Source organism: Oryzias melastigma, linkage group LG8 (genome assembly GCF_002922805.2).
Source record: "Oryzias melastigma strain HK-1 linkage group LG8, ASM292280v2, whole genome shotgun sequence".
In the NCBI taxonomy this organism is placed as follows: domain Eukaryota; kingdom Metazoa; phylum Chordata; class Actinopteri; order Beloniformes; family Adrianichthyidae; genus Oryzias; species Oryzias melastigma.
In genome coordinates, this window is record NC_050519.1 from 3,603,814 (window position 1) to 3,615,079 (window position 11,266).

Below are 11,266 nucleotides of genomic sequence, written 5' to 3' on the forward strand. Positions count from 1 at the left end.
TTTTGAGAGAAGTTTGATCCAGCTGGATTACAGGTCGGCTGCTCACAGGGTGGGGGCGTGTCTCTCTTCTTTGAACAGCTCAGGTGGGCGGGACTTTCGCGGAGAACCACGGAGTTTCCTCAATTTTTAGACAACATCGATGCTCGTTATTGTGGAAAATTCATGCTCCCATCCCAAACTAGAAGAATGGTCAGTTTCCTCTTTGGATTTCTCATAGTAGACGGCTCCATTTTGCTCCGCCCCCCCGCCCTTCACAGCGGGTGTACTGCTCTGCGCTGCAGGTTTCTGCCTTATTTACCAAAAAAACCCCAAATAAATCCCATATTGTCTATTTAATTTATTAAACTCTCAATCACAGGATGTAAAAATAAGGTTAAGTTTATTTTAGACAGAGTTTTATTAAGGTGATCTCACAGCTGCACAGCAGGACGCCTAAGTACGATTCATAAATATTAACGAATTAATTATGTTTTATTAATCGCAATTTTGTGACACTTTTAGACAATAATTGGCATGGAAATTATTTAGACACTTATATTAAGTATTCACCTTGGGGGCCCAAAGGTATTGGGGGGCCCAGGCGATCGCCTACTATTGCCTAATGGTAAGGCCACCCCTGCACAAACTACTTTCTGTATAGACATAATTATATTACTCTCTAGTGATTTTCTTCTTAGATTAGTGTTTTTTTTTGTATTTAATGTTAATGCGAAAATCATTTCTACAAAGTATTCAGAAAAAACAAAACAAAACAAAAACATGAAATTTAAGCAGTTTTTCAGCCATGAGGCTCTAAAGAGGACCATTTCATCTTTCAGGGACTTCTAAGGGTTCACATAAGGGTGCTGAAGAAAAATAGATTCTTGTCTGGAAGCAAAAATTAAAAGTTATTCAGTTGCACAGACTGGTCATTAGCAAAAGTCAGTGTCTGGTTGACAACAAAAACAACAAAGTCAATCAGTTCCTGTTCAATAGTTGTCTTTAGATGTCCAAAACTCAATGCCACTCTCAATCTGGACGTTTGGTTTATGGAAACTACAGTTCACCTTTCAGCACATCCTGATCTGCACATTTTGGTTTTGGGAGAGACTTTTCTCACAGGATACCCTTCTTGACGCAACTCTATACTTTAAGTGAGCATCCAAACTCATGCCCCTTTGTAGCTTCATACAGTTGCACGAGGGGTCTTGCCCCTTTACCTAATTTAGCACATTGTGCCCCCTGGGAAACCAACCCCAAATTCCAATGCATCAGTCCTCCACACAGTTAACTGAGCTATCCAGGAACTACAAAATCCCCAAAATCTGTTTAGTCAGTTTCCTGAGTTAAAATAAATAAATACAAATATTTACATATTTCATCATTTTTTACTCCAAATCAGGAAAGTACAGAAGGAAAATGATTCCCATCACCTGTGACCCGGAGCGGAAAATGAGGAGATCAAAGGGGATGGCGGCGACGATGTCGATCAGGAACCAGCCCTTGAAGTAGTGCTGAGCGATGCGACCCGGGTGGCTGACCACTTCGTCGTTGTGATTCACGTAAGTGGTCCTGAAGTTGATGAGGATGTCCACGATGAACATGACGTCCACCACGAGGTCCACCACGTTGAGCGGGTTGCAGGTGTAGCCGCAAGACCTCCTCTGTTCTTCCTCGGCCTCATTCAGGAGGAAGGCGGCGGAATACGGCGTGAAGATGGCGGTGTAAATGACCAGCAGGAGGATGACCCAGTCCCACACGGCCTTGAAGGGGCTGTAGTGGAGGATGGTCCATTTGTGGATGCGTGGAGCCTGGAGCTTGTATTCTGGTAGCACATCAGCACCAAGAGACAGCACCTGGGGAGGGGAAGTCCAGTCATTTATGGCAGAACTTAAATGGTTTTAGAAGGTTCTAAGTGCTTTACAATCCCATTCAGCTATGCACACATTCACACACAGATGGCGGCTCAACTGCCAAATACTAGCACCAACCCTTGAACTACCAAAAGCAATGCAGCGTTCAGCGACATGTGGGAACCAAACTTGTGATTTTTCCGATCAGAGGTCGACCACTCTACCTCTGGACCACGGTTGCCCCATTAACCCCAGCAAAGTCTAGAAAAATCTACGTCAGTTAAGAAGGCAGGAAGTTGGATTTCAGAATAAAATTTTATACTCCAACTAAAAATATTTGCTTTAATTTATTTTATTTTTTTTTTACAAATTGTCACACAAAACACCAAAATTCTCACTTTTCCATAGGTCAGTGTGAACACAGCACATACTTACAATACAGTCAATAAAAGTTTTTTAGCCTAAAACTAGTGTGAATTTGAATATTTTATACATAATACACAAAAAATAACAATATGGAGCCCCTAAAGGTACATAAAACTACAAAATAAAATTGAGGTAAAAAATGTTTTTTTTTTCTGAAAAATATTTTTTTTTATTTAGTGCACACCTGTTAGTAACCATTTTTTTTTAATTGAAGTAAAAAGTGGTTACTTCCCACTGCGCACCAGTTAGTAGCCACAAGAAAATATTATTTTCTTCACTTACTTTTATTTAATTTTTAGAATTGTATTTTTCATTTTTTTAACTTCAATGTCCCTTTAGGGGCTCCGTACAAACAGCAAAATGATCTTTTTTAAATTTATTATTTGTTCTAATTTGCATATTTTAAAGTCCTGGCTTCCTTTTAGTAAGATTATTTCCATTTCTTTTAATTTTTCGTCCTGATTTATTGATGTCATTAAACACTTTAGTATTTCTTTTCAAAGATTCTTCACAGAAGAATAAAGAAACAAAAAACACATGCGTATTTGTTCTAATTTATTGTTGCTTTTCTCCTCTTTCCTTGTCTATGCACTTAAAATAAAGATAATTAGAGAGAAGTTTTGCCGCCAGTCTGAAGATTTCATATTAATGGAGGTTTTAAAATCCTCTTATTTTCATTTTACTCTGTTTAAATGGTTCTTTGTCAGGCATGTCCAAAGTCTGGCCTGCATTCAAATGACCATTTATACTTTTAACATTTAATTTATTTTTTACTTGAATTAAACTGATCATTTAATAGTAATTAATAGGTAACATTTTATGCAAACCCAGTGTTTTTATTTTCTAGACAGATTTTTTCTTAATTTCTGGTCTTCAAATACAAAATTCACTGTAATTTTGGGCGAAAATGTGTCGAAACATATTTCTGTTCTATGTGAAGAAGCGAGAAACTTTTAATAAAAAAGTTAATTTGCATTTATTGTCAAAAGGGTTCAAATAATGCAAGCTGATTTTTTAACCCTCACACATTTCCCCCTACCTTTTTGCCAAAAGTTGGTGAGACCTGTTGTTTTTTTTTTATTATTATTTTTTTGCTTCCAATACTGGAAAACAACAAGAACTTCTGGACAAACAGCAGGTTTGGGAAGCACTCGCTTGGAAAGTCAACACTTTTTTCAACAACACAGTGCAATGTTGGGTCAAGTGTCTTCTCCAAAAGCTTTGAAACATTCAAATTTACCCACAACAAACCGTCGCAGCACAATAAAACCATCTGAAGCGCCACTTTACCTCTAAAAGTGTCAAAAGTGAGAGTACAAACTGCAGACAAAGCCAGGCTTCACTGTGTTCACAATTCAGCCCACAAATCCTCTCTGAACATTGTCTCCCGCCTCTAAGAGGCCTGTAAAGTACTGTTAACCAAAACACCTGCTGAAGTGAGATCCCACTGACCGGTACGACGATGAGAGCATCCACGTCCAGCTTCTCCTCCTGATCTGGAGCTGAGCACAGAGCACTCCACAGGCTCTCCAGCCGGCCGGACAGCGGCCGTGTCCTCTCCTGCATCCTCTGACACCAGCCAGCACCAACAAGCCAGTGCTACCACCCCCTACCAAACACACTGCTGCTTCACCTACCTCTGTGCACCACGTGACCCCTTTTTTGGCCAAACCACGTGACTGACCAACTGCCAGAGGTTCTGGTCAATTGTGAAACATGTAAGTGGCATCATCGAGCGGGTTTCATGCAGATGGGAGGTCGTTCGTGGGAAAAGCAAAAGCTTTCACTGGTTTTAATGAAATATTTCTGGCATTAACATGAATATTTTCTACGACCATTACGCCTTCACACTTTTTTAAGCCCACTACATCAAAGAACTGACGGAAAATCACTATTTAAAAAATGTTTTGAACCATTTTTTTTTATGATTTTCCATGTTTTAAACTCTTTTATGTCATTTTAATTTTCTTAAGTTAACTTTATTATAGTTGCATTCTCTCATTCTTTAATCTTGTGTAAAAAGCCCATGTAGAGACAGCTTCTGCTATAAGCCTTGTGGTATGGGCTGTTTGTCTATGTTTTTATATCTGTCCCTATTTAAATAAATTAATTAGCTCATTAATTCATAAAACATTTTTGCTCACAACAATGTCAGTTTAAAATTCAAAAATAGCTGAAATGAGTGTTCAGGAAAATACATCGTCTAAAATTTTATTTATACATTTTTAAAGTGGAATAACTGTACTATTAAGAACTAATTATCAACACATTTGGCATTTTTCCAATACAGCATGTAATTATTTAAAAAATAGAACAACAATAGATGAGTTAATCTCCCCATAAACTTCTAAAAATTAGCTAAACGTTTTCCCGCCAAAAGCATCATGGGGGCAGCCATTTTGAAATTAGCAGAAAAAGCCCTTCTACTGCCCCTAGTGGTATGATAGTTCACTACAGGGTAGAAAACATGAACCAAGTTTATATACAAAGGCTATTTAAGAAAAGTTTGGATCAAGATGAGGTTCTCAGAAAAGCTTATATCAAATATGAGTGGCTATATAGGAATAATGCAGTGTTTAAACAAAATCTAAGCAAAATTTACTACTAATTTACATAAACTGCATTTCTTTGTTCTTCAAAAAATAAAGAAAGACTCAAAAAAGTCAAGATAAAGTGATTTAAGGTCACAGAACATGTTCAAAGCTACTAAATTTACACTCGACCATATTGGGCAGGCACAAATCACCAAGGAAAACAACTTTAGACCCTTAAAAGGAATAAGCATGAAGGTTTTTGCAATTCCACTTTTTCATGCCAGGTTTCTGCTGCTCCATAAATCCTTTTATAGATCGGATATGAAAACCCACAGAATTCAGTCTGACGCTCACAGAGCCTCGTCCTCACTGACTGCAGCAGCAGATGGGAAAACACAATGACAATGTAAACACAAAGCAAAAGTTCGCTCATCCGTGAGTTTTAAGTCATCGATTTTTGTTCGTCCCTTTATTTCATTATGATCACCAGAGAACAAGTACTGCCAATAAACGACACACAGCAGGACTGTACTGATGTGACACACACATTACAGTTTTCTGTTTACTAAATTAGAAATTGCTGCAATATGAAATAAATGAGAACTTTAGACAGAAACAGACTGTTTTATGTTCATAATGATCAAAAAACAAAGATCAAAACAGCTAAATGTGTTTCTTTTTTAACAATTATGTAGACTTTACAATTATTTTTTTTGCCTTAAAGCCTACTTATTCTGTTTAAATTACTATCACTTTTAACAGATATTAATATTTCGTCCTTAATTTCAAGCCAAATACACTTAGTTATGATGAATTAGTTAACACATATTGGTATTTTTTGTCTAAAAGTTGGATTTCTTTCATCTTAATCTGCTTTTTATCATCCTTAAAATCTAGTATTTTGTCAAAATTGTGTATAAGCTCTTTGTAAATGTGATTCTGAACCAATATATTCATATAAAGAAGGTGTTTTATGCTTTTCTTGAGGTACAGTACAGTAAGCAGTTGAGAAGGCTAAAAGACAGAAAAGGAAGAAATGGAGGCAACCGAAGCAGTATTAAGCTTAAAAAAACAGGAGCTTTTAGGAAACTGCAGGAAGTCTGAAAAGCAGTGAAGTACTCACAGGCTGAAGTTTCTGCTGAAAGCTCATGATGATGTCCACCACAGGGTACAAAAACACAAAACTGACAGAAAGAATGTGAAGGACTTTTCAACTTGCGTCCATTAGTCCCTTTTTCCTCTTTCTTGTTCTTCTTGCCTCTTTATGGCTCCGCCCTCGCCTACATTTTTTAAGACTAATATTGGCATCTACAATAAACAGAAGTCAAATTCTTAAAAAAAAGAAACCTCTAATTGATTGTCAGTGGTTAAAAAAAAACAGAGGAAGTGTTGAAAAGCTTTTAATTTTGTCATTTTGAGTTTCAGTCAGTATCTTACATATTCATGTTCATTCAATTTTTTTGCTTGTATATTAAATTTCTAAATACTGTGTTATTTCTATGTAATTTTTGGTTTATTGTTATACTATTCTCCCCATGTAATACCACTATATAAAACAAGGGAGCGCCAAAAACACATCTTTAATGATTAAATTCATTTTTTTCTGAAAAGCAAAGATTTGTGAGTGAAATTGTCCTTTTTTATTTTTAACATTATTTTTAATTTAATTAAATTTGATCTAAACGAATCAATATGAACAAAAAATAATTATTTTTGAATGTGTCAACCCCAAATCTAACTTTTAAAAGTGTATATTTTTATAATTTCTTTTTAGAAAAAAAGAATAAAATATGCAATGGTTTAATCAAATTAAATTATTGGCTTTTTTAATTGCCACAATAAAACCAAGCTGCAGTTAGATTTTAAAAAAAAAGAATTTCCGGCAGCAACGACCACACACTTCAGCTGTTCAGGGAGGATTGATCAAAAAACTCCAGAGCAGAAAAGACTCAAAGCGGCTCCAACATGAAGACGGGTTTGAAGAGAGCGTGCTGGGGTTTAGAGCTCACGGCAGCTGCCCTCCATTTCCATTAGCCACAGAGGCCAAGGTCATTAGCAGCATCAGGCCGCTCGATAGCCTCACAGCGGCCGCTACTTTCTCACGCTTTCATAACTGCACCGCAGCAGGACACAACCAACTGCACAGACAGACACACATCCTCACACACAACCTGCAGACTAATACAACTTGATGCCGGTGCATTTGTTTGTGACTAAAAATTACAAAATACATCTTTAATTTATGAAAAGAAAAGTTAAGATTAATTTTTAAAAACCCATTGGGATGAAAATGGTGTTTTTAACATGTTCTTGTGGAAACTTTCCCATGATGGAGGGCATGTATTAAGACAATTAAGGGTTAAATTACATTTGTGAGTATTTGAAATGAACTCCTGTAGCTCTGCAGAAACTATGTCCCAGAAAACATCACAAAACAACATAATTGTAATTAAAAGGCCACTGGAAATGCTTTAAAAATGATCAAAAGATGATTGCAGTGGGACTTCAATAAGTCTGATACAATGTACTGATGAAGAAAAGGCAATAATTCACCAATCAGATGAACCCTCTGGTCTGTCATTGGCTAGTTTAGTGGTACAATTATAATGCAAAATTAAAGATTGAGAAAGCGAGATGCAAATAGATGTGTTACAAATGCAAAAAATTGCACACTGTGTGTGCTGTTTGTAAAGCTAAACAGTCAAACATTAGCATTAATATTTTGGTTATAAAGCCTGTTTTAGGAGAACAATAACTGGTATCATTTTTAAAATGTATATTTTCACCTCATATATTTAAAAATGTTACATTTACAAAAACAAATATTTTGTTAGCAAGCTAAATATTTAATTTAAAGTTAAAACATTTTCATGATTATATATTTAGTTTTCAGACTAAATGTTAAATTTGTAAAATACATTTATAATTTTATAAAAATTAAACATTTAGTTTGCAAATTATATATTGAGATCAGAGTATTTATTTTCCAAAATAAATATCTAAACTAAATTTTGAACTCCAAGTTAAATATCAAAATGTTTAGCAATTTAACTAAATATTTAGCTAACATGCAAATGAAGTTGGCGCTACAGAGCAGCTCAATGTTCTAGCTGAGTGTAGCAGTTCTGTGAAAAGAAGCTTATTTAAAAAAAAAATAATTAAAAAAAAAAGGCGTTGAAACGGCTTGTTCAATATTTTCGGCCAGGAGGTTAGACATAAGTCGAAATCGCACAAGTAAATGGGTGAAAACTCTGTTGCAAATCATTTCAGAGTAAAGACAGAGTAAAATCCAGCTTTTATTTTGATAGTCCATTTCCACTCATTGGTAAGTTAATTTGCATATTAGCTAAAAATTTAGGTTAAAGCCAAATAATTAGCTCCAAACTAAATATTTAGCTAAAAACCTAAATATTTAGTTTGAAAAATAAATATTTAATATCTAAGTACTTAATTTGCAAACTAAATGTTTGAATTTATAAAATTATATATTTATTTTTTAAACTAAACATTTAGTTTGTAAGCTATATATTAAATTATTTAAAAAAAATAACTTTGAGTTAAATATGTAGCTTGCAAACTAAATATTTAGTCAGTACAAATACATGTATAAATATATATTTATAAATACATGAATTAAAAGCTGAAAATATGCATTTGAAAAATGAAACCTGTTTTTTTCCCCTCTTAAAACTTCCTAAATAGCCAAAAATGTAGCTGTTAATATTTGATCGTGTCGCTTTAGAAATGGATCCCATTCAAAGAAAGAGATCTTGAAACAAAAAAAATCTACATTTTTATTTGCAGCTTAGAAAGTTTTGTTTTTGAAACGAAACATTTTATTTTCAGTTTAAGAAATTATGATTTATTTTGTTTTCAATGTAGTGGCACAAATATTACTCCATAGACTGCCATGGATTCCCGAGGGGATCAAGCAAACTCCCCCATTCAGGATTTGAACCAGGGCCGGATCTAGCCAGCCCCTATTGGGGGTGCAAACAGAATATCAGGGGGGGCAAGTTTAGGGATACAAAATGGTTCCGGTGTAAAATCCTCCCAAGCCATAAAAAGCTCCAATCCGATAAAAATCCTGTTTTTAGAATTTTTAACATGTCTGTGTGTCATTTTTCTTCTGAAAGAGAACAAATGTAATAAGAAATCATTTTGTTTTTGCATTTCCGAGTATTCCTCCTTTTAAATCTTGATCAAACACACTTTTTGAATGAATGATCTTCTTTCCATCAACAGCTCTGCTGCACATGCACTAAACCCTCATCTGTTCCTAGTGTCTAGTTCAGGTTCTGGAGAAGAGAAGATGGTATCTTCACATTGACTGCAGTCAAATGAGCCGCCGTTCACATTTCTGTGGTCAAATCAGCATCACTGGATTTTTGGTGTGAGTTTCATCCAATACTTACGGTAGCAGGACTGAGAACGCTGGAAAATCTCCACCAGACTCCACGGAGCTTCTTGATGTGACCACGGAAATGTGAACGGCGGCTCATTTGACCGCAGTTGGAAAGCAGTGTTTTTCAACCAGTGTGCCGCGGGAAATTACATATTTTCACATATCTGAGACATTTGCCATCACTATGGTATACGCTCTGTGTTCATCCAAACAGCCCTGATTTAACACAGGATAGTTTGGAATATGCAAGATGGTAAAAGAAATATTTCTTTGATTCTATAAATGACTCTTTAATCAGAATGATGTTACCGCAATCCAGCCCCAAAACTAGCCTCAAACTCAGCTTTTAGAAATGCCCCGCCCCCTTCAGCTGTCTCCGCCCATTATTGTTGGAGGCTTGATCACATGTCATCAATCTGACCAATCAGAAGTGGTTAACGTCCTCAATTCCTTGTTTTGATTCGGCTCATAAAGTCTCTCAGTTCCAACTAAAATAACAGCTAAAGCTCGTGTTTAGCGGTGTAGCTTCCAGCGGGATCCGACGTCAGACAGTTTAAAAAGTGAGCAAAAGAATGAAGCTCAGAAATGACAGTTTAAACACTACAGTGTGAGTTTATGCACTACAGCCCCCATGATGCATTGGGTTAAGTGCGCGCGCTGAGCGCTGGGTGGAGGGGTAGGGGCACGTTCAGCAGTGCAAGAGCCAAATAGGGAGAGAGATAGAGAAAAAACATCAACACAAAATGTAAAGAAAATGAAAAGAAAAAGAAGAAAAAAACTGGAATCATTTGACTTTTCTTGATAGTATGAAGGAACAGAGTCTGTAGGAAATATTATATATGTATATATATTCTGTATATATTTATGGCTCCACAATGGCTTTACTTATTTTAATGTTCTGTTTAGCCATTTATTATTTTGTTTTTTTTTGTATTTTTATTATTTATTATGTGTATTTTGTCACTTTATTTAAGATGAGTTTATAAATACTAAACTATTTAACTATTCAAACAGCCAACACACTTTCTTTGTAGCAGATGATAAAAAAAAATCTTTTTGTCATCATCAATGTACCAAACCAACAAGTTGCTACTGCAGAAACTCTTGATTCCTGTTTCAAAATTGCTTAAAAAAATCCATAGATGAGAAAATCTTTAGTGATAACAGAATTTATTTTCATCAGCAGGAAATTAGTTCAAATCCAGCATTTGAAATCCTGTTGTGTAGTTTTGGTATTTTGTTGAATCTTTTCTTGTTATTTTCACCAAATTACTCAACACACTATAAATATTAATCAACAATATCAGGATAATTCTTTAAATTTCATAATGTATTTTCGTTATAGGTATGAGTTTGTGTTTTAGTAATAGGCTACATAGTAGTAAATCACTGATGTAAAAATGAAGATTTCAAATAATATATGTGTTATTGTTGCCTTTAAAAATTAACAAGAATTTCAGTTTTATTTATTTATCCAGGACAGTGGACATTAAATTAACCCAGCAGCTATTTTATGTCTGTTGTCCACGGACATATGTTTTTTTTTTAAATAATACAAACAACATAATATTAAAGTTTATCCTAAGGAGGTGAGGCAAATTAAAATTCAATGCAATATGAAAGACAACCCCAACTTCCTCTCAGGGGCCTTTCCCGCCTGCAGCCGCCTGCTCTTACCGAGTCGTCACAGACGAGTCATCTCAAACACAGCTAATGCTCCGGTACTGTTAGCTTAGCTGCTACAAACAGCGCTAGCTTTAACAACCACAAACCTGCACTTTGTCAACTCGTTTCTCGCTTTTTCCTCCACATTACAACAAAGAGAGCAACAGATGAAGACAAGAAAGAGTTCAGATTTTGGGTAATCGAGTCATTTCAGCGACAAACGGCAGATAAAAACTTCTAAACAGTTCTGCCCAGCTCCGCTGCAGAGAACCGCGTGTCTCTGCCGCTCTGTGCGCGTGAGGCCACGCCCTCCTTTGGATCTATGGAGTTATATTTGTGCCACCATATTGCAAGCAAAAGTCATAGTTTTGAGATCAAATTTTTTTAAGTTGCAAACAAAATGT

The 11,266-nt window shown here is 35.6% G+C and overlaps 1 protein-coding gene across 4 annotated transcripts in view; it reads right to left on the reverse strand.

Moving 5' to 3' along the window:
• kcnh6a (potassium voltage-gated channel, subfamily H (eag-related), member 6a) overlaps positions 1–11,266 on the reverse strand; it is a 51,361-nt gene that overhangs the window by 19,818 nt on the left and 20,277 nt on the right. For all 4 annotated transcript variants that reach the window (XM_036213140.1, XM_024272792.2, XM_024272794.2 and 1 more), the window contains one exon: positions 1,413–1,835. In XM_036213140.1, the coding sequence (XP_036069033.1) occupies positions 1,413–1,835 (423 nt within the window). The remainder of the gene's footprint in view (positions 1–1,412; positions 1,836–11,266) is intronic.